The 25,575-nt window shown below is 33.8% G+C and overlaps 1 protein-coding gene across 1 annotated transcript in view; it reads left to right on the forward strand.

The window, feature by feature from the left end:
• The window catches only part of LOC135844698 (short neuropeptide F-like), a 74,249-nt gene that overhangs the window by 41,145 nt on the left and 7,529 nt on the right, over nt 1-25,575 (forward strand). Inside the window, exons 2-3 of the mRNA XM_065363013.1 lie at nt 24,786-24,843; nt 24,929-25,036. Of these exons, the coding sequence (XP_065219085.1) occupies nt 24,937-25,036 (100 nt within the window). The 5' untranslated portion in view covers nt 24,786-24,843; nt 24,929-24,936. The remainder of the gene's footprint in view (nt 1-24,785; nt 24,844-24,928; nt 25,037-25,575) is intronic.

The following is a 25,575-nucleotide window of genomic DNA, read 5'->3' on the forward strand; positions in this document are numbered from 1 at the left end:
CGCGTACGTTGAATTGAAAACAATTCTTCGTTCGAAAGTATCAATTTATATTTTGCAGGGTTTTTTACGTAGGTATTTTATTTCTCTCCCTCTATGGGAGATACTCTGATCATAAATTCAAATCCGAAAAATGGAACCGACGGCTGACGGGGTCGATGTATTGACATGCGCCATATTGCGAAGGAAATTTTTCACTCGACGTATAAATTAGAGGAAGTTACCGCGAAGAGAATAGATTTTTACTCGTACAAGCCAGACAGCAGCGGCAATTCTCCGTTTTCGGCTCGATAACAAAGACGAAATTTCGATCAGTGGCCGTATTGTAGGCCCGATATGAAGCATGGACGAAATATGCTCACAGTGTAATCTCGTTAGGGACGCGGTAAGCTATACAAATCTTCCTAACTAACCGAGAAATATAAATGAAAAGCGTAGATTTGCATAATGAACACGAATCTTTGCTCGTCATTTGTCTTGGTATGTTTATACTGAAAAAGTGATACCAGCGATTCTCACGCTGGTGTTTTTCTTGGCCAAAAACCAGCCAACATAGGCTCGATCTCTCATTTGTCAATTCCTACGAGTATATACCAAAAACGTGGTTACCCTGTATCTGTACAGTTTGCGGTATTCTTTAAAGCTAACCTCAAATTACCTACCACAAACAGAATGAGCGCGAATGAATTACCTACTAATCGTAAGTACGAGTACATACATGGAAAATATTACGCTATAAAATCGTTAAAGGACCAGCCAGCCGATGATGCTTGCGTACGTACGCTAGATCCGACTTAATACGAATTAGTACTAGGTTGATTAATTATAATTAGCCGCATCTTGTTGCGTCTATAGTCTAGAATCCGGCTTCTGTGTATACTAGAGTAGATAGATAAACGACGGCGACGGAAGGTGTAGCTGTGTACGCTCGCTCTACGCGGTGATTATAAAATAATTAGTTACATCGCCGAAACAGACCGACCATTAAATGGCTAAGCGATAACTTGTTAACGTTTATAACTGTGCCCTGAAAAGATCAATTTAGCCTATTTCGCCCAAAATCCGTTTACTAATTCAATCAACTCGTCGAATAAAAATATTATTTGAGTTCTTCAAGTGGTGTATACTTAACCTACCCATCATTTCACACTATTCAACGCTGCTTATTTTTTAAATCGAATTTTTAATTTTTTAATCGATATGGAGAATCAAATGTGATAATTTTTTTAGAGCAAAATCAACCATCTGTTGACTTAAGTAAATTGTTCATAGTTTTAAATGTGTGCATGAAAGATGTTCCAAATGTACGAAAAATAATGGTTTCGTATTTTTCTTCACTTGATAGCAACTTGACATTAAAGGTGGATTCTAAAAATTCCACTTTTATTCCTTGGATAACTAATTAGAGACAATTGAGGATATCAAAAAGGTCAATCTTTTTTACTTATTCTATAGCAACATTTTTTAAATTCAAAATTAATTTTAAAAAAATAAAGTTGGTAAATTTTGAGCTACCTACCTACTGCTAAAGAGTTTAAAAAACGAAAGGAATTTAACCAAAAAATGAATAGAAATCTGACCTACTAATACCCCCACCCCCTCAGTATTAGAAGTCGAAGACAGATCTGGAAATACAAAGGAAAGAAAAAAAATCATTGTGGCTTTGCTTTATTTTCTTAAAGTGAAGGCATCGAAAATGTTTTGAAAAACCGTCTTCGAGAAGCAAATAAAAATGTCTGCTTTTTAACATTTTGACAGAACATTTCGGAAATAATAAGCACGTACTTTGGCAGTCATATCATAATAAGGTAGCCAGGGCATTGACCCAGTTTGTTTGAACTTTGCCTAGGTTTGTCGAGAAATTCATAAATGAATGAAAATCAGTGACAGAAAAACAAATATACCTACTTACTTCATTATTATTTTTTCGATCAGGTAAAATTGTCGACATCTTGAAATGCTAGAAAAACACAATGACGATTGTTCAGAGTTCATTAAATAATTTTTTTAACATTATCAATTCGTGATTTCATGAATTTTATTCTCAAGTATGTATCATCTTTTCATGCAAATTTCATTTTTTTCTTGACATTTTCACGATTTTAGTGTGACGTTTTCATGCGACGCTTTTTACCGACTTTTCGTTAGAAAAGTGGTGTATTGTATTTGTTGCGATAGTGAGAGTTGGGTCGAGGAGTGACTTTTCTTTACGTTTTGAGGGTCTGGGATCAAGATACGCTCATTCCCGCAAATGCAGGTTTCCTTATTATGAGATTTATACTTACTAATACGACCCTCAATTTTTGGCGATGAATCATTCGTAATCGAATTGATCAATTTTTTGAAAAACCCATTTGCCAACGAATCGATCAATTCTTTAATTTATGAATCAATTCGTTCGCGAATGATTCACAAAAAATAATTCAATTCGTTCGCGAATGATTCACAAAAAATAATTCAATTCGTTCGTGAATGATTCACAAAAAATTGAGTATATGAATCGATTCGTTCGTGAACGGGTCACTTTAACGAATCGATTCGTTCGCGAACGAGTCACTCATACGAATCTATTAGTTCGCGAACGAGTCACTTGTACGAAACGATTCGTTCGTAAAACATTTTTATTTTATAAAAAGTCGGTCATCTTACGCTAAATGCATCGGTTTTTTTTTCAAAGAAGGTTTGATGCATTTTTCTTCCATTGAATATGTATTTTGAATTTAGAGAATTTTCATCATTTTTAGAAGATTAGGCAGGGGCGGACTGGCCCAAAAGGCCTACCGCAAAATGATAGAAATTGGGGCCTATTTGTACATTAAGGGCCCATATTCAGTACTTTCCAATCATTGAGCCCCCAAACTCTCACTCATTACCAAAAAAAGTTGCATACTTTTGAATTTTATCAAAAATTTATTCACATTTTTCACAAAAAGGGCCCACTTTCTACTCAAGGGCCAACTTTCTTCCCAGAGCCTACTGGGATTTCCCCGCAGCTCATATGGCCAGTCCGCCCCTGAAACCAGTGGTAGTGACAGATACTGTTTAAAACCAGTGGCAGTGGCAGACACTGTTTAAAACCAGTGGTAGTGACAAACACTGTTAAAAACCAGGGGTACTGACAAACACTGTTTACAACTGGTGGTAGTGGCAGGAACTGCTTAAAACCAGTGGTAGTGACAAACACTGTTTAAAACCAGTAGCAGTGGCAGAAACTGCTTAAAACCAGAGGTAGTGCCGGACACTGTTTAAACCAGTGGTAGTGAAAGATACTGTTTACAACTGGTGGTAGTGGCAGAAACTGCTTAAAACCAGTGATAGTGACAAACACTGTTTAAAACCAGTGGTTGTGACCAACACTGTTTGAAACCAGTGGTAGTGGCAGACACTGTTTAAAACCAGGGGTAGTGACAAACACTGTTAAAAACCAGTGGTTGTGACCAACACTGTTCAAAACCAGTGGTTCTGACCAACACTGTTCAAAACCAGTGGTTGTGACCAACACTGTTCAAAACCAGTGGTAGTGACAGACACTGTTTATAACCAGTGGTTGTGACAAACACTGTTAAAAACCAGTGGTAGTGACCAACACTGTTTAAAACCAGTGGTTGTGACCAACACTGTTCAAAACCAGTAGTAGTGACAGACACTGTTTATAACCAGTGGTTGTGACAGACACTGTTTAAAACTGATGGTAGTAGCAGACACTGTTTAAAACCAGTCGTAGTGACGAACACTGTTAAAAACCAGTGGTAGTGACAAACACTGTTAAAAACCAGTGGTAGTGACAGACACTGTTTATAACCAGTGGTTGTGACAAACACTGTTAAAAACCAGTGGTAGTGACCAACATTGTTCAAAACCAGTGGTAGTGACCAACACTGTTTACAACTGGTGGTAGTGGCAGGAACTGCTTAAAACCAGTGGTAGTGACAAACACTGTTTAAAACCAGTAGCAGTGGCAGAAACTGCTTAAAACCAGAGGTAGTGCCGGACACTGTTTAAACCAGTGGTAGTGAAAGATACTGTTTACAACTGGTGGTAGTGGCAGAAACTGCTTAAAACCAGTGATAGTGACAAACACTGTTTAAAACCAGTGGTTGTGACCAACACTGTTTGAAACCAGTGGTAGTGGCAGACACTGTTTAAAACCAGTGGTAGTGACAAACACTGTTAAAAACCAGTGGTTGTGACCAACACTGTTCAAAACCAGTGGTTCTGACCAACACTGTTCAAAACCAGTGGTTGTGACCAACACTGTTCAAAACCAGTGGTAGTGACAGACACTGTTTATAACCAGTGGTTGTGACAAACACTGTTAAAAACCAGTGGTAGTGACAGACACTGTTTATAACCAGTGGTTGTGACAGACACTGTTTAAAACTGATGGTAGTAGCAGACACTGTTTAAAACCAGTCGTAGTGACGAACACTGTTAAAAACCAGTGGTAGTGACAAACACTGTTAAAAACCAGTGGTAGTGACAGACACTGTTTATAACCAGTGGTTGTGACAAACACTGTTAAAAACCAGTGGTAGTGACCAACACCGTTTAAAACCAGTGGTTGTGACCAACATTGTTCAAAACCAGTGGTAGTGACCAACACCGTTTAAAACCAGTGGTTGTGACCAACATTGTTCAAAACCAGTGGTAGTGACAGACACTGTTTATAACCAGTGGTTGTGACAAACACCGTTAAAAACCAGTGGTAGTGACCAACACTGTTTAAAACCAGTGGCAGTGACCAACACCGTTTAAAACCAGTGGTTGTGACAAACACCGTTAAAAACCAGTGGTAGTGACCAACACTGTTAAAAACCAGGGGTAGTGACAAACACTGTTAAAAACCAGGGGTACTGACAAACACTGTTTACAACTGGTGGTAGTGGCAGGAACTGCTTAAAACCAGTGGTAGTGACAAACACTGTTTAAAACCAGTTGCAGTGGCAGAAACTGCTTAAAACCAGAGGTAGTGCCGGACACTGTTTAAACCAGTGGTAGTGAAAGATACTGTTTACAACTGGTGGTAGTGGCAGAAACTGCTTAAAACCAGTGATAGTGACAAACACTGTTTAAAACCAGTGGTTGTGACCAACACTGTTTGAAACCAGTGGTAGTGGCAGACACTGTTTAAAACCAGTGGTAGTGACAAACACTGTTAAAAACCAGTGGTTGTGACCAACACTGTTCAAAACCAGTGGTTCTGACCAACACTGTTCAAAACCAGTGGTTGTGACCAACACTGTTCAAAACCAGTGGTAGTGACAGACACTGTTTATAACCAGTGGTTGTGACAAACACTGTTAAAAACCAGTGGTAGTGACCAACACCGTTTAAAACCAGTGGTTGTGACCAACATTGTTCAAAACCAGTGGTAGTGACAGACACTGTTTAAAACCAGTGGTAGTGACAAACACTGTTAAAAACCAGTGGTTGTGACCAACACTGTTCAAAACCAGTGGTTCTGACCAACACTGTTCAAAACCAGTGGTTGTGACCAACACTGTTCAAAACCAGTGGTAGTGACAGACACTGTTTATAACCAGTGGTTGTGACAAACACTGTTAAAAACCAGTGGTAGTGACCAACACCGTTTAAAACCAGTGGTTGTGACCAACATTGTTCAAAACCAGTGGTAGTGACAGACACTGTTTATAACCAGTGGTTGTGACAAACACCGTTAAAAACCAGTGGTAGTGACCAACACTGTTTAAAACCAGTGGCAGTGACCAACACCGTTTAAAACCAGTGGTTGTGACCAACATTGTTCAAAACCAGTGGTAGTGACAGACACTGTTTATAACCAGTGGTTGTGACAAACACCGTTAAAAACCAGTGGTAGTGACCAACTCTGTTTAAAACCAGTGGTAGTGACCAACACTGTTCAAAACCAGTGGTAGTGACAGACACTGTTTATAACCAGTGGTTGTGACAGATACTGTTAAAAACCAGTGGTAGTGACAGACACTGTTTAAAACTGATGGTAGTGGCAGGAACTGCTTAAAACCAGTGGTAGTGACAAACACTGTTTAAGACCAGTGGCAGTGGCAGAAACTGCTTAAAACCAGTGGTTGTGACCAACACTGTTTAAAACCAGTGGTTGTGACCAACACTGTTCAAAACCAGTAGTAGTGACAGACACTGTTTATAACCAGTGGTTGTGACAAACACCGTTAAAAACCAGTGGTAGTGACCAACACTGTTTAAAACCAGTGGTAGTGACCAACACCGTTTAAAACCAGTGATAGTGACCAACACTGTTTAAAACCAGTGGTAGTGACCAACACCGTTTAAAACCAGTGGTTGTGACCAACATTGTTCAAAACCAGTGGTAGTGACAGACACTGTTTATAACCGGTGGTTGTGACAAACACCGTTAAAAACCAGTGGTAGTGACCAACACTGTTTAAAACCAGTGGTAGTGACCAACACTGTTCAAAACCAGTGGTAGTGACAGACACTGTTTATAACCAGTGGTTGTGACAGATACTGTTAAAAACCAGTGGTAGTGACAGACACTGTTTAAAACTGATGGTAGTGGCAGGTACTGCTTAAAACCAGTGGTAGTGACAAACACTGTTTAAGACCAGTGGCAGTGGCAGAAACTGCTTAAAACCAGTGGTTGTGACCAACACTGTAGCTCTTATGTGGCTAGTCCGCCTCTGAGATCAGGTATGGAAAGAGTCATATTAACAGATGTAGTTTTCATAAATTTTCACAGTACCCGCAAGTTTTATTGAAAGTTGACTTTTCATGATATCTAATCTAATAAAGGAAAAGGCCTATACCGATTTCAAAGGGATTTTTCTGCAATTTTACAAAAAAAAATTGCGATCAAAAAAGTAAGTAAGCTTTTTTGGTAATTTTGGTGAAAACAATAGAAAAAAACTTATTTTTTTGCAATTTTGGCAAAAAAAAAACAAATTTTTTGAGAGTTTCTGATAATTTTGACCAGATTAAAGGGGTTTGTACGATTTTGGCAAAAAACAATACTTACTTTTTGGCAATTTTGATGAAGAAGTACGAGTCATTTCAATAGTTTTGACAGCAACAAAATTAAAAAATCAAATTCTGGAATTGTTTCATGTAGAATATGAAGGGGGCTGGGGTCTAAATTCATAATTTTTCATCAATTTTCAAGTTTATCAAGGAAGAGGAACAGGAAGGAAATAAGTAAAGCAATTGTTAGCTTGGTCAAGTTGGATGATTTTTTTTTAATAAGGAAGACTCTGAAAATCTATACAAAATTACTAAAGCTTTCAATATTAAATACCTAATACACTGTTTGTTTATTTGTTTTGTATTCTTATACGAGATGAAGACATTCTTCTTAGTTCTTAGGGTGTGGTAAAACGGTAGTGGACGATATTTCTTCTTGATAACTGATATCGATACTTCCTCTTACATAATGTTTTCTACAATTAGCGGATTATTCGGTAAATCTCGTATAATACCCTTTTAAATTTCTATATTCGGAAATACTCGAGCGAAGCAGTAAACAACCAAGATTTGTCATCGATTAAAAAGTATAGGTACCGTCCTTATCTATATCTCCGCACATACCAAAAAACCGTCCAAACTCCGAGAATAGAAATCGATTTAAACATTATAGTTTCCAAACTTTCAAGTTGACAAATTAAGAGAAGAAAGATTATAGAATTATGTAAGTACATTATCGTTAATACGAATTACATATTTTTCGTAGTTAGAAAATAAGAAAAACTGGGTGGATCTTCGCGATTAAGTTGAAAATTGAAATTAAGTGTTTTTAGGAGATAAAAAATTGCACAAACATCTTGAAAATATTAAAAATAATGAATTCAAGTAGGGTATAATTTAATTCCATTGAACGCAACGATAAATATACGAGTAGTTCGAGATTTGATTTTCGTATTATAAAAATGAAGACAAAAGTATTCTCGTGCACATAAGCGAGAAAATTTCGTGAAAAATTTTCAATTTAAAGCAGTTACGTTATTGCGGATGTAATACAGAACAGTGGTACTCTTTTTCAAAGAAATGCTATAACACTCGTTGGTATTTTTTCATCTAAAAGTCTTACATATAACAAATTTTCACCACTTTAATACAAATAGAAATGCCATACCGCTTACTATACTTACGTTCAACTCTGTAAAATGCTGTTTCCTTTGTGGTGACCACTTATGTCATCAGAGTTGTGTTTCTCTTTGGTATAGGTACTTTTAACCCGTCTACTTTGCTGATCTTTTAGTCGCCCGAATAATAGGTCGAGCAATAATAACGCTGGGAAATGCAATTTAACTTCGATTCGCGTCGAGCCCACTCGCAGATGCTCGAGTGAGATTTTTTCCATTAAAAGGCGGCGAATTCTAGCAGTCGCATTGGCACAATAATACACATAAAAGGTGCAAGTTGAGCGAAAACGGATAGCAGCGCGAATTTAGCTACAAAAATTAATTTATTTTTTGGATATTCGATTTGGAAAGTCAACAAAGTATCTAAATTTTATGACTTTCATCGCGAGAAACGTGATTGTTGTATCTGGGAATTAAATTACTCTTGTTTATGGCTTTTCCCTTTTTATCCGTGTCAATAACGATATTGGTTAAAGTTAAACAGATTGGGGTTGTAATGTACCAAAAAACCTCCTTCCATGCTGGCCCAGTGTCTACGAATTTCGCATTTTAAGCGTTTAAATCATCGGCTCGGTCGCCTCATTCTTTGTTTACGAGCAGGCTCTGCAGGCTTCTTTTTTTCTTTCTTCGGATTTCGGATTCGCGTCGTCTTCGTGACGGTAGCGAAACGGAAAAAATGCTTATTTTTAGTCTTCATACGTCGTATGGAGGCGAATTCGAGTCGAGTTTTTGATCCGTGGACTGTGGAGGCGTTCGAATGAATTTTTTATGGGTGATTTGTGCTATTATTCTAGTATCCGATGTATTGGGGCGATTTGTAGACTATACGAATGAAATATTTATCAATTCATTTCATTGGTTTTCGTTTTTTTTTTACCGACGAAGGTTTGCAATTAAATGAAAATGAATTGGGTATTATATTCGATAATCGGCGCGACGATGACGTTTTTTTTGTTCGAGTCTCTCGCATGATAAAAATTTGCTAAGATACCTGGGGGGAAAACCAACGAGAAGTTATATTGAAAAATTCTCTATTCGACGTGAAATTTTTTCCTTTTTTTTCAGTTAATTATATTTTTTTGTGGAGGATGGAGATATTGATTTGGAAATATCGACTCGAAAAAATCAGTTTTGTTATCTATAAAGATGCTCCTCACTCCACCATTTGGTTCGACCCTTCTTTGAAATTAAATACCCTCATGAAATTCATATAATATTTCAAGTACATATAGATAGATAGAGATACCTTAATCCCACGGATTACTATTTGATTCCAATAATCGAACATCGCATTTGCCCTCATTGTACCTACATTACTCTTAAACCTAATTTTAGACCAATTTAATCATCATCATTTACTCGTACATTTGAAATCCTACAATGTCAACTTTTCAGTCTTGATTTGTTGTTTGAAAATGTACGTCTAGGTGTATAATTTTCATCTTCAGATCTTATCACACGTATATAATTTTATAGCCCACACGTCGCTTTTTCGGTTCATTCAATGAAAAGCTCTTTCATATAGTAAAGTGATGATACAAACGTTAAAATAATCTGGAAAATCAACTCTGCCAAAGTGCCAATTTTTGACGTCATTATGTTCTCATAGGTAGGTGGGTAGGTAGGTAGGTATACGTAATACGTATTTTTTTCATTACCTACCCTATCCGATGGTCATTGTGTAACACATCATTATAACTTACGCGTCATTTATGCTGGTAAAGCAAAATCCACGTGTATTATTCGAAACGAAATACCTACACGTATACGTAAATAAAACGTAAAATGACGGATATTGAGTAAATTGTGAAAAAAAAATCCGTATCCGAATGTCGGATATATCATCATTTAGGTAAGTCCTCTTCGACTACGATTGTCATTTAAATGCGTAGATATATCTACATGTATAGGTACCTATCTATGAATGAAAATCGATTTGTTTTTTGCTAATGTATCTATATACCTACACCCACACCTACCCAAAATGAACTTTGGTAGGTATGCAAGTGAAATCTGAACGAGGCAGGTGCGACGAGTGATTTTATTTGAGAATTGAAAGTAGGTACTTACACGAGTGTTTTCTCCTCTTTTTAGGTTGTACAAAGTTTTTCTGTCCGATGTGAAATGTCCCAGAATGAGTGGGTAGGTAATTTTATTTTTTGGGATAAAATGTATGTAGCTACTTAATGAGTTAAATACCGAAGCTGAAAAGGATCCCTTTTTGAAAGGTTTTTATCGCCTTTATGTATTGTAAAAATTATGATACTATTTCCTGGCTCAACACAAAACGGAAAACGTATTATACTTAGACCTATAAAATATAGAAAAGAATACTTAATTCGTTCAGCATGCATAAAAATATCTGCCTGTGCCCACTATAAGTACATACGTATATATACCTACCTCTACCACTACCTACATACGCTGTTGAGTAGTATAAAATATCTATACAGTTGTACTAGAACATAAATAATCTCATATTAACTTCTCGCTCTTTGAAGCGTTTAATATTAACTAAAATACACAGAGGATGGCTTAATTGTTCGACCATGTTGAAGTTAATTTTGAAAAATCTAGTCGATGTATTATGTTTTGCTGTGCAGATGTGTGATAAAAAAGGATACACTTTACCTTTTTCGAAAAAAAAAATTACAAGGGAAGATCTCGAAGGACCTCCGATTTAAACGGGACTGTGATTTTTGAGAATTTTAATTTTGGATTAAATAAAAAAATTTGTGTAGATAGCAAAAGCGATCAAAAATTTTAATTTATGTATGTATTTACCATACAAGTTCAGTAGTCTTCCAAAATGAAAAATTTTCATAATACGCCAACCAAAATTCAAAAAATTCAAAAACTCTCATGACATTTAACCTTGTTTAATTCCAATTTTTTTGCGATATGAAAGTATTTCCTAAGCTGTTGAAGTTGTCAAAAAAAATAAAATGCTTTTTTGGAGGGAGGATAAATCCTACTTCTGAATTTAATCTCTCTTTTTTGGAAGATGCTTCTGTCAAAAGTACATACTTACAAGGAACAAAGCGTTGGAGAATAATTTTTAAAAATTTGACGAAAGAGTTGAAAAATAATTGAAAAAGAATAGAACTACTTGAAAAAAGGTCATCGATTCAAAATGTGATTCTTTTTAAAAAGAGTTTTAAAAGAGATGAGGTGGAGTTCTCTTCAAAATGAGTGGAATCGACTGAATAGAATTTGTTTCATTTTCAAAAAGAGTTCGCCCAACCCTGAGAATAAGCCACAACTCGATTTTTAGTTATGTAAATTAATTTCTATAGATCTTTTAGAAAAATTTTAAAATTCTACAGAGATCGAAAATCACACTGGGTCTTCAGAGAGGCCCCAAAATGGTGAAATTCAAATTTCAGATGCTGGTTTTAGGCAAAATGAAACCATTCGTGCAATATTTTAAAATTTTCCAACAAGCTGCAAATTTTTGAACTTTTTTTCCCTAAATATAGGTATTAATGCTAGTCATAAAAAAACTGAAATCGAGGTGTCCATTTCGAAATTGCGTCATATCTGCATAAATTCGTTAAATAAGTCGAGAAAAAAAGACAACTCGATTTTTAGCTGTCCAAATTCATTTATACACCTTCTAGAGAAATTTTACTTTCTGTTTGTGGAAAAATCGAAAATTGCTCTGAAGGCTCCTGAAGTCCTGAATGACAGAAAATGGTTAAATTCAATTCAAGGGAGTAAGTACATTATACGTATGTCGTATACATTAGTTTCACTACTGTTTCCTTGTTTTCTTGAATAAATGTGCGTTTAAAAAAAAAAATAAAATCGCCGAATTTCAGTCGTTTTTAAATTTGAAAAAATGCTCCAAAAATCGAATAATCAATTTAGGCAGCTGAAATTATGATTTATGGTTGTGTTGGTTTTCAGACCATGCTCTTCCTAAAAATGGCGGTTTCGTTTGAATCAAATTTGGAGGCGAACAATACTAAAATATTAGAGTTGAATTCGTTCAGGTAATTGCGAAAAAATAATCGAAAATAATCAATTTTTATGATAATATTTGAATTGGTGCCTAATCGCAAATAATCGAGTGTGGATACTTATCTTTCAAAAATAATTGATCTTTTTTTAAAAAATATTTCTTCATTTTTGGTGATACTGAGTGTTTTTGATGCATTTTATTGAGTTGAGAAAAGTTTCAACGATGTTTTAGGTATATAATTTTTGTTGAATTTTGTCAAATTTTATTAGGTATTTTTTGGGCATTTGCAGTGGTTTAAAGTTTTATTGATTTTTTGTGGATTTTTTAATAGATATCTATCATTTTACAAAATTTTCAACACTTACATATACTCTTGAAATTTTGACGAACTTTATTTTAATTTATTCATCGTTTTTTGTTCATTTATCGCGACTTTGATGCTTTTTTGAGCATTTTTTCAAGATAATTTTTTTCAGAAATAGGGCGTAGGTAATTGATCAGGTATTTCGACATCGTATAATTAAAATGTATGTAATCGATTATCAAAATATTGTAACTGATAATCGAATAATCAATCATTCAAAATAATATATTTTGCCCCACATTTTTTGAAATATGGATTTGAACTGGCAGCAACTAGTTTTGAAAATGTGTATTCAAATTGATCTGGGTAAGAATTACCTAATAACTTAATAAGGTACATTTACCTACTTAATCTTAATTTGCAAATGTCGAATTTCATTTTAAGCCTTTTGCCCTTTTTTGACGATTTTTCCTGAATTTGAAAATCTAAAAATCCACTGCAGTCTCCAGAAAGGCTCAAACTCATTTTTAAAAAAATATTTCTTCATTTTTTGGTGCTTTAGTTGTTTTTAATCATTTTTTTGGAGTTGAAAACAAGTTTCAACGATGTTTTATATAATTTTTGTTTTACAAAATTTTCAACACTTCCTTACACGTGCAATTTTGACAAATTTTATTGAAATTTCATAGTTTTCTAATCAAATGATCGATCATTCAAAATAATGGATTTTGCTCAACACTTTTTGAAATATGGGTTTGAACTGGTAGCAAATTTGGTTTTGAAAATTCGTATATTCAAATTGATCTCGGTAAAAATAAGGAATTTCAACTTAATCTGATTTTGAAAACGTTGAATTTCATTTTAACCCTTTTTATAACAATTTTTCCCAAACTGGAAAATTCAAAAATCCACCGGAGTCTCCAAAAATATTCAAAATCACTGCCAATCGATTCGAGATACGGAAAAATTGTATATATATGAACCAAATTTCAATTTTCTATCTAACTTTTGATTATAATGGGTCATTCCATGCCAAATCGGCGGATTTTTGCACGAGGGGTCTTCGATTTTTTTTCAAAATCCGATCATTTGTAGAGGTCATCAAACGATGACGAATGACGCAAACCGGACATTTTTTCGATTTTTTTTGACGGAGCTGTGGCGCTTCAAAGTTCTCCAAAATGGCCGAAAATGGAAAATTTCAGTTGCAAATTGCTCCGGTTGTACGTGGTATAGAATTTTGAACTTTTTTTCAAATTGTAGTACTTTGAGAGGGTAATCGACGAGTGATGTCAAAATCAGTGTTGCCACTTTTAAAAACCTAAAAAAATCGATTTTAAAACTTATAATTTAAATATAACCATGATGTCCGCCAGTAAAAATTCTGAAAAAATTCTCAGTTTTAGTCCTTTTTATGTAGAATAACATATCAAAAAATTGGAGGGGCCTTTTTTTTCATTTTCGAGAAAAAAAAATTACAAGTTTTACAATTGCTGCAAAAGTACCATCAGAAACCTAAAAAATGAAAATTTTTGCATTTTTGAAATATTTTACCAATGTGTGGATGATAATGTGAAAAAATCCCCCTCCCCTCAATTTGTCGACAAATTGACGAAAAATGCATATATTTCACTCTTGAAATAAAAATTTATAGCACGAAAAATGTCAATTCGTTGACAAATGGGGGGAGGGGGATTTTTTTCACATTATCGTCTACACATTGGTAAAATATTTCAAAAATGCAAAAATTTTCATTTTTTAGGTTTCTGATGGTACTTTTGCAGCAATTGTAAAACTTGTAATTTTTTTTCTCGAAAATGAAAAAAAAGGCCCCTCCAATTTTTTGATATGTTATTCTACATAAAAAGGACTAAAACTGAGAATTTTTTCAGAATTTTTACTGGCGGACATCATGGTTATATTTAAATTATAAGTTTTAAAATCGATTTTTTTAGGTTTTTAAAAGTGGCAACACTGATTTTGACATCACTCGTCGATTACCCTCTCAAAGTACTACAATTTGAAAAAAAGTTCAAAATTCTATACCACGTACAACCGGAGCAATTTGCAACTGAAATTTTCCATTTTCGGCCATTTTGGAGAACTTTGAAGCGCCACAGCTCCGTCAAAAAAAATCGAAAAAATGTCCGGTTTGCGCCATTCGTCATCGTTTGATGACCTCTACAAATGATCTGATTTTGAAAAAAATCGAAGACCCCTCGTGCAAAAATCCGCCGATTTGGCATGGAATGACCCAATGTATTTTGATTTTTTTTTCATGAAAATTTGAGCCAATGAAATTCAGTGTGGTACTGTGTATTTTTGGGTTTCCTTGCGATTTTTTTTTTTTTTTTTTGCTTGGTTTATTATCAGTACAATAGATTTTGAATGCCTGATCTTTGTAGGCGGTTACATAATTATATGATGGCTCGACCATTTTATATTTTTTGACACCTACTTACTTAATACTTCTCATCATTATCTATCCGTCAGTTCACAACTCAAATGATTAACACCTGATCGACCTCATTTAGTATCTGCTCAATTACTTAATTCGAACAACAAATACCTAACTACCTAAGCACATTAACGATTAATTAATCAACTCTTTAGGCTCTACATCCAAATATTATAAAACACTTCCTATCCACTATCCAGTCATATTTCACGAATAAAACGTACGGCCCAGTTAAAGTTTGAAAGCCAGCAAAGTCGTCCTACTCGCTCCCCTTTCGAATAAATTTTATCACGCGATAACGAGAACGACTCGTCGAGCAAGGCATCGAATACCCAAGAAAAAAATACTCGAGGTTCTGATAAACAAACAAGAATTAGTAAAGTGACAAAAGCATGCTTATTCAGTTTCTGGTCGAGATAGATATAGGTAGGTATAGGTGGGTAGGTGCTAGATACCTACGTTTACGTTTTAGTTTAATTAAAACGCCTTTATTATGCAATTTATAACCTCAACTTGAAACGTGCGCCCACTTAGAAAAAAACACCCTCCGGGGAAAGTTTTCAACAATAAGACAACCTACAAATGCGTTTCGTTTGTGTCGACACGTAAGTAATAGACGATTAACGATAACTTGGTCTGCCAAGATCGGGCAACGTGTCAAATTTTAATCTCTCCTGTTGCTGCTGCTCTTGTTGTTCTTACTCCACTGGGTGAATTTATAGCCTAAAATTTCCCTCTACTTGTTGAATTTCACCTCTCAGTATCAGCGCTATGTTCAAAAGACGACAATTGGCATTAGGCAGCCAAATACCATTGTAGATAATAAAATCCTTGAAAACTTGTTGAATCAATTCGTCGTCAGTTCAATTTACATTTCAACGTAGGTACTCACCTAATATTTAATCGTGAATTTTACAAATTCTTGAAAAATTCCAAATGTTATTTTACTGGATATGTAATGAAAAACTACATGCGATGAGAATTTGTTTAAAATGGGGAAAAACCTCGCAGAGAATGCAATTTTCTTGCAATAATGTCGTTTCTTTTCATACACGCGGATGACAATTTGTCGATACAGATGAAAAAGTACCTACGAGTACGTATATAAAATAAACATCTTATCAATTGGAAATGTACGGAATTAAAAACATCTTTAATATGTTTACCATCGTGAATTTGCACAGTAAGGAGGAGGATGAGGAATGACGTTTAATTTTGTCACGAAAAGTCTTCTTCTTGTGCACAGTTTCTTTGTATTTTGTAGTCATATTCGACATGTTTTGTGTATTTTTTTCTCACACTGCACGAATTCGAATTCGAATCGATGATTTTTGAATATATTTTACGTGACAGGTTTTCATCACGTCGACGTGGTGGGCTGGAGTTTGAAAATCGGATATAAATTAGAAGAAGAACATGAAAACCATCCGTCAAAAAAGGTAACCATTTTTTGGCCAAAAGTTGATTTTTTTAGGGAAAGGGGGAGAAGTTTCAAATATTGCCACATTCTTATATAGATAAGCGACGCTGTAAATGACATTTTTGCGTTGTAAAACTCCGAACGAGGATTAACGTTTGTACCACTGATAATATATTTTTCCCTTTACTCGACATTTCATTGTTTTTTTTTTCCTCAGACAATAGTTTCGAGTTGAAAAATTTCATTTTAAATGTTCCCATTGCCATTTGTAACCCACACTCCGCAGCTAAGACGATGATGCTGACGTAGTAATTCGTATTAAAGGAAGAGGAATGAAAACCCTGGACCATATATTTTTTTCTAAACCATGTATAAAAGCATGCTGCATCGTATTTAATCTTTGAATAGCTATATCTTATACACAGAATACGTAGGTAACATTTACACGTACACACAAAAAAAAAAAGAGGAAGGAAGAATATCACCGTCATTTGGCTGCGACCTCGATATAGATTGAAATTCAATTACACAATACACCTCGAGTCAACAAATTAAATGGAAGTTTTTCGGGGTATAAAGAAGGAGAAGAAGAAAAAAAAACGAAATTGAAATCAAATTTCGAAAAATAGCAACACGAAAATACTTTGCGGATAGCTTGATTCGTTCGCAGCACAAGTGGCTAAGATTTCATCGTAGAAAATCGAATTTCACGTTTTAATAAAATTCAACCGTATCTTCGCGATGTTCTACATATTTTTTACGATGAGAGCCTGCGGTAAAAAAAATCTCGCAATTAAATATCCTACTCCGAAATTCAATCCGGTTCGTTAAAAATTTTCCTCAAAACACGATTTCAATTTTATCGACATAATAGGTGTAGGTTTTCATCGCGTCGGCAATTGATATCGAGTGTATAATGAAGAATATAAAATATCGAGAACACCGCGAAGAGTATTTTTACCACGAAGAAGAATAGTGCTTCGGTATCCATTCTTATGAAGTAGGTAGACTAGGTTTTCTATACGTGGTGTACAGATCCATTAAATGAAACACCATAGTATACGTTTAATTATGCGCGAAAAAACCTACATGCATTGAAACTGAATCCGTGTACCTCTATATAGGTAGGGTACCTACATAACGTTCACTAGATGTAACGTTTACATATCGACTTACCAAGTAAATGTAATATTATTTCAAGCCTCAGTACGGTACCTATCTATATAGGTTCATTTTTGTCGTTTGCGCGGCCATATAAACGGAAAGCTGTTGAATATGTATAAAATTGAATAGAGCTGGCGAGTTATGGCGCGACGTTTTCAATAATTTTAAAGCTTATTAGAATTACCTATTCGTACAACAGTTCGTCCGAAATAAAATAATTAAACTACGAGAGTAATGTACCTATATGTATAGGGTGTTCTGAAAGTAATGTTATCGATGCGATAATATGGGTGGAATGATCATGGGGGGTTCTGCGCCAGGAGGACATTGAACTGTTGCAATTCAGGCATTAATATTAGGTATTCATTTGTGTATTGAATAGGTGTGAAAGCTACAAGATATCCTGAAAGTGATACAGAGTGCTCAGAAATATCGAGCACCTCAAAAGAAATCTTTTGATTAAAAAAAATTATTTAACACAAAATTTTATCATATAGGGGTTCTGCGCCAGGAGGACATTTAACTGCTGCAATTCGAACAGTACAATTATTCATTTGTGCGTTGAATGGGTACGAAAAGCTACATATAAAGCATCTTAAAAGTGATACAGGGTGCTCAGAAATATCGAACACCCCCCCCCCAAACAAAATTGTTCAGAAAAATAGGTTGACAGAGTAGAATAATATATATCATAGATATCTGTCATTAGTGGAATGTTATCATCTCAATCGAACAACCAATAATCATGTGTTGCTATTTTTACTGGGGATTTGTTATTTTCCGCACCTTGGGAGAGGTGGTCATTCAAATCGATTCATTCGTTCCTTTTTGGACTTCATTTTTTTTTCGTCTTCCTTTCAGCTTTACAATCCATTGGTGGCATTGGTTTTCTTTTTTTATCGACAAAATAGATCTTTACGATCTTCATTAAAATTGCACCGAATAAACACCTCTGGAATTAAAGTGTATACCATTACGTTAGTGCAGTAAACCGATACGAACATCACGAGTGGAAAACTTAGCCAAATTAACATCCCAGATAAGTAATAAGTACCGAAAACAGATTCGATGTATGTTGTATGTAAAATGATTATTTGTAAAAAATAGAGTGTTCCAGTTTCGAGGTTCCACTGTATTTTAAATTTCCAATGGCCACCTTCTTCCACTTCCACACTTGAATCCACAACCCATTTCCGCAGTTCAGTTTTCAAAGTTTCAAGGGAAAATCCCGAGAATCCGGCTTCTTCCTTCTTGGGATTCATTTTTTTTTTAGAACTCAAGACTACGGAAATTAAAATCAACGTAAGAACTAATGAACTATTTTGAAATACATTTTTCATTCTCAGGAGTCCGGATTCATCTTTTATTTAATTTTTACGAATGGAAGCAAAACTCAACGAAATTGCATAAAATAATTCAAACTGAAGGGCGAAAAAAGCCTGATAATGGGAAATTGATAAAAATGTGGTACTGAAGTACTGATATGGAACGGATCTGGAGTAAAGACAATATCGTTCGTTTGTACGAACTGATCGTTCACTCCTCTCCCAAGGTTTGGAAAATAACAACTCCCTTTTTACTGCTGTATTTGTAGATAAATATTAAATTTAGACATAGGTATGTGCAATAGGACTGTCGAAACAAAAAAACATATCTAACTACCTACCCTAGATTTGGGCCACTTTCATGGAAGTGATCACTTTGAGCCTGAAGCGTTCTATAAAAAATTCGAGCCCCTACAAGGCCTACATCACGGAGGTGGAACCACGATTTTCGGAAAAATGATGTTCTGAATTCTTCATAGCCGAAATAATCTTAGCTGTCCCAATTGATTTTTAGATTTTTGGCCATTAACCATTTCTGACGATTGGGAGCTTTTGAAAAAAATGTGTAATCAATTATTTAGTGAAAATTTAGAAAGTCAGTCCTGAAATTTAACTTCTTAGAACCTAAATTTCATCGCTTCGACTTCGAGCAACTCTGAAGCCATCCAACGTGATTTTCAATCCTTTCAGAAATTCCCAATTTCTCCAGGAAAGGTATAAATTAATGTGAGAAAGTAAAACTTGAGAGTGGAAAAATATAAAAAATTATCCCAAATTCACTTCCCAACTTTCTGGGAAAATTTTTAAATCTCGAAGAAATTGAAAATTGAGCGGGAGGCTCCAAAATGAAAGAAAATAGTTAAATTCAGCTTCAGGAGAGGTGATTTTTATGACTGATTTTGATCATTTTTGTGAAATAAAATGTACTTTATTTTATTTTTTTGAAAGAAGTATAATAAATTCCCAAAAAGTATATCTACATTTTAGATTTTCAAAAATTTGCCAAAAATCGAAAAATTAACTTTGGTGACAAATTTTGTCTACAAGAGTATTAGATCATGCTCTTTCCAAAAATCATGCTCTCGTTCAAATCAGGGACGAACACTTTGAGAGGTATCCTAGTTGCAAAATTATGCGGTTGCGAGGTGTTATCAAAAAAAAAACACACATTTTCTCGAAAATAAGCCCATTTTGGGAACTTCTAGAACATCCTTCATTTGATCTAAGGAGTCTCGAAATTTTTATGGGACACTTTCAACTCGAAGTATAAACTGTCTTTGTGAATTTAAACGAAATCCGAGCTATGTTGTTTCATATAAGAGCCTTCTCAATGTGCAATAAGGTGATTAAAAAACGAGACTAGGAGTTCTGCGTCAGGAATTCATAGAATAACCATCATAATTCAAAATTATCCTCTCGTGTGTTAAAATTGAAAGTAAGAAGTGAGGAAGGGCTTTGAAAAAAAAGAAAGATGTGCCTACCTATTCATATTCCGGGTGTTTTGAAAGTAACTAAGCTACAGCATTTTTTGGGCAAAAATATGTGTATAAACTATTACAGGAGTTCTGCGCCAGGAGGACGCCAGAAGGTGAAATGTCCACATTCGAATAGCCCTGGCTATAGCAGAGGTGTAACGATTACGATTATAATCGATTATCTCCGATTAATAATCGCCGATTATTTATAATCGGCCGTAATCGATTAATCGGACCTTTGGGTAATTTGTAATTTTTTTAAATTAATCCAAATCTTGATTTTGTGTCTTCCTTTTGGTTTTAATTTGTTATTTGATGTTTCATATTTTCATTTTCTCTTCAATCCTTTCATTACAATTACTTTTTGAGTAAAAAAATGAAATTGAAAATTGTTCAGATAATGGCTCAGAAAACATTTATGGTGATGACTGACGTCACTCAATTCCAACCAATCATGGAACAGCAAATTTTTTTGGCCGAATAATCGCCGATTAATCGATTATCCTCCGATTAGTCCGATTATTTTGGGACGAAATGATCGATGCAGCATCGATTATAATCGTTACACCTCTGGGCTATAGCGAAATCTATGGAAAGAAATTGTTAAAAGGTGTCCAGATGTCTACCGATTCTTCTCATATTGTTTTCATAAGTAACTAGATATTTTGCGTTTTCAAAAAGTAAATCAGATTCGATAATGTTACATAAAATGATTTTGAAATTAAATTTCAAAATAATGTGAAACTGAAACAAAAAGACTTAAATTTAATAAATTTGGGAGAAAATGGATTTCTAGATAGGTAGGTACAAATGCCCAAGTATACCTACTTTCGCTAATATTCGATGTGAGTTCAGAATAATTATTATCGAATGATTTTAGAAAATTGATCGACACTGATACATTTATTCAATTGTACATCAGACTCTGTGTTCGATTAATCAAATCTAAAAAACGTAAATACGATAATTGAATCTCATAACCCGATTAATTGAATTATTGCACAAATCAAAAATAATATCAAAATTCGAGAATCGATTTTTTTTTTGCAATTTTTGCAATTTTTTTTCATCTTATATGATCAATTATGTTTGCAATGAAGAATCAATTTTTTTGATAATTTTTGTAAAAATCATAAAATTTTATAATTTTTGTTGTCATTTTTTCAATTTTTTTGAAAAATTTCAACCTAAGTTGTAAAAACTACGAAATTTGCTATTTTTTGCAGTCAATTTTTCAAATTTTTTTTGAAAAGTTCCACTCAGGTCGTCAGTTGAAATTTTTAAGCATTTCTCGAAGTTGGAAATTCTCATCAACTTTTAATGATTTATTTTACTCGACGTTTTTTTAGCTCATTTTGCTCCATTGAATATTTATACAGGTATTTAATAGTTTTGAATAAAAAATCAATTTTTTGCAAAATTGAACAAGATTATTTTTCATTTAGGTAGATACTTATTTAAGGATCTACTTATTCATTTTTTTATTGGTGTTTTTCTTTTAAATATCAATCAACTATTCTTGTTTTACAGAACTTGATTTTTAGTCGATTTTTACTTCTGATAATTTCCCTATTGTACCTACTCATGTACTGTACTTGAAAAATTTAAATTGAATGAGAAAATGATAAGAAAAAGAATGTTAATCCTAACTTACTTCTCCAGGGTGTACCAAAAATCGTATCATCTGTGCAATAACACGGTCAAAATGATCATTGGAATTCTGCGCTAGCTGAGGACATATAGAAAGCACGATGACGTTTAAAAAATTGAGGAAATTCCAATAAAAACCGATGTTATTGTTATTTGCACAAAACTCGAGCTAATTTTGTTTCATTTATATCCACTTGAATTTGCGAACTGAGACGAATAGTTGGGCTTTTTATTTTCCTTCCTTTCAATTTCCAGTTATTATGTACTTACCTACTACCTACTCGAATGAAGTACGAATTTCATATAGGATCAAATTTGACTTGAAAGTTCTGTTGTTGCACGTGTGATTTCAACAATGAGCTCCCGTATTCAATAAGCAGAAATTCACTCTAAAATAAACAGAAAACAAAATTTCAATCTTCATATACTTCATATTAAGAAAAAATACCCAAAAACAGTAAGTACTTCAAGTTTATACATGAAAATGTACAAAATACCTATTTGAGAACTTTTGATTTTTTTTACGAGTGAAATAGACAGCTAATCTGGAGCCTTCTTGATTACATCAGTTTACGTCAAAAGTGCATAAAGCATAAAACTTATAAGCAGACAAGGACAAGTAAATTCAATTTTAAAAATTGGCTGAACTTCAAGTACATTACAATGATTAAAAAACAATCTTTCAGAAAAAATGTTGTATCTAATTTCAAGAATGTTTGTTTATTGGTCATGCCAGCTTGCTATAAATTGTCTCAAATTGTCTCATTTATTCATTCATTATAAGGCTATCAGTAAAATTTAAATATTTTTTCGAAATTTTCATCTAAAAAAATGAACCTACTCGTACCCGTACCCACGCTTAAAAAAATTATTTAATTAAGTACAGATAAAAGCTCGTGTGACACGATACAGTATATCATTTCAGTGTGAGAATTTATATAAAACAAACACGTCTAATCACTTTCGTATAGCATAAAGTAAGTCGTCATAATGTCAATCAAATTGAAATTTTATTTTCACTATTTTAATTTGGTACGCCCCCCCTCACCACCTACGAAAGATGGACTAAAAAAAATCTTTAGAACCAACTATATAGAACAAGTCTAACATATTTTCAACAAATTGTTGCATTATGTAGATCGATAATCTTTCGGGCTTTCACCCATAGATAGTTTGCTCGTCACGAAATTTTTCCCTTTTCAAATACATATCTACAGGTCTATACCATTTCAGTTCAGACGAGAGTCACTTTCCTACCGGTATTATTACAATTTCAATATTCGTTTCTATCGAATATTATTAAAGTGCGTTCAGGTACTCGATAAAAACTTTCAATATTCGTTCAACAAAAATTTTTTTTACAATAGTTACCTACCCACTTACTTACCTATCGTCGCGAAACGCATTTTTATCGAAAATATACCCTAACTTTAATATCCTTATACTTCTAAATTCGCCATTTCAAGCAAAAAATCTTCCTGCTTCTACACAAAGGTTCCTACATCAAAAAGAGCAAACACCTTTATACAATGGTACCTACATACCTATTCTGATGGTCAAATCTTTCCTTACCAGGCGTATATTATTTCATTAACAACCCGAACCCATACTCTGGTTAAAATTTTAAAAGAGAAAGTAAATAAAAAATAAACGACAAGGCTCGGTTAGGTGTTTTAAAAATTCCTCGTTAATATTTCATTTTTCCTGTTCGTTGTACTAAATTAACGAGGGTGAAATTTCTCGTCTTGGTGCGAAAAAAAAAAAGTATAAAAATTAAAACAGCGTGTAAAGTTTAACACGCGTGTTACATCAGAAAGTTTTACCCACATAGACAATTGTATAATTACGAATGGGCAAAAAATTCCTCTTCGAAGATAAATCTTTTGTTCTTTTTTTTTTTTTTGTTCCTCATCGTGTAACAAAATATCCATACTACCTACATACGTACGATATTACCTGATAGGTGTGCAAAGTAACCTTTATTTTTAGAAACATTCCTTCAACGTGCATTATTAACGCTATGAGTTGAAATATTACCCGAATAATTACTCTCTAGGATTCTAAGTATTATAAACGAGTACCACTAGATCTAGTTTCCTATGTTTTATCAGTCAGTATTTGTTTTTTAGGAATTTTCCGTTCATTATACGTAGGTAGGTACAGTACAATGTGATATGTTCCTTATTAATATCTTCGCGATAAGGTGAAGTGTAAAGCACCTATTCGTAGTACTATTAATTTGTAATAAAATTTAGTGTAACTTGGATCTTCGCTGGTAAAAGTTTTATTTTTTGCCTCGAAGCTTTAACCTAAGTTGATTCCACGACGTAGGTAGCGAAGACTTGGTAATTAATCTTTCATAGCGGTTCATCTCAAAAAATAAAATACCGAGTAAATCAAATTATCGTGTAATTCTTACGGGTGCATGATTTCATTCGGTCTGTTTACCTCGACGCTTAACTAATACCAATATAAGGTAGCATATAATAAAAGCATACGCTCAGATGAATTTTATTTATATTAAAGCTAATCGTAATCAAAACTTTGGAGTAGCACGTATTGGCAACGTCGCATCCGTACTATTTTTTCGGTCACATTTTTTTGGAAAATTCCTGCGTAACGTGGTAATCAGTTTTAATTTATTGCCAAGATACAAGAACTAATTCGAGTGCAAAAATTACAGTTATTTAATTACAACGACACGTTGGGCAATTTTTTTATATTTACGATGGATTATCGAATGTCATTTTTGAAACGATTTATGGGCCACAGAAAAATATTGAAAAAACAATCCGACTATTCATTGTGTACCTAGCTAGCTACTTTTTAATGTAATAAATTACTTATATATTGCGAATACCTACCTGTACCTATGTATAGTAAAATCTGAACTATTTTTTGTTTGTTTGTATAGGAACAACACCATTATCCTATAGAATTAGAATATAACATACAAATATACATATATCCAGGTGAGTTAATAATTTGATTATTTTTCTATATTATATAACGTGATAATTACTTTGAAATAACATTGGTTATTCGTTCGGTTTACAGGGTACGAAATGAATAAACCACAAACAGTAGTTATATTTGGAATTTTCCTGTGTATATTGATAACCTTATCACATACCAGCGCAGCGCCATATTCTCCTGATTATGATTGTAAGTTAACAGCAATAATAAATACCCACCTGTTTGTTTAAAATTATTACCTACCAATATTTTGACGATGGAAAATGTTGAAACTTAATATAGTAAATTTAACCGGAGACGTAATAATGATATGAAATTGAGAATATTTTTCGAAAAAAATATATTATATTTTAGGAAACACGAAACACGAATATTTTGCTCGCAAATAACAACTATAGGTAACAACGAAAGGAAAATAAATTAGAAATATTATCCATTCGTTCAAAGGCTTTTGTATTGTCGTCATTCTTGGATTTCTTCTTCACAATTAGAGATATACTTAGATATTAAAAAAGAATAGGAATAAAAAATAAAGGAGAATAAATTGAATCAACAAAACATCATGTCAAAATAAGAACAAACTATAGTCTCAGATAACGCTATTAAACGCATCAACATCGTTTATATTAAATTTTATAGAAAATGGAATACCTACTCGTTATGAATAATATCTGAGTAAGTAAATGAATTACATCAAATAATTTATTATTTCGAATAAGAAGCTCTCA

This window comes from Planococcus citri, chromosome 4, assembly GCF_950023065.1.
Source record: "Planococcus citri chromosome 4, ihPlaCitr1.1, whole genome shotgun sequence".
In the NCBI taxonomy this organism is placed as follows: Eukaryota; Metazoa; Arthropoda; class Insecta; order Hemiptera; family Pseudococcidae; genus Planococcus; species Planococcus citri.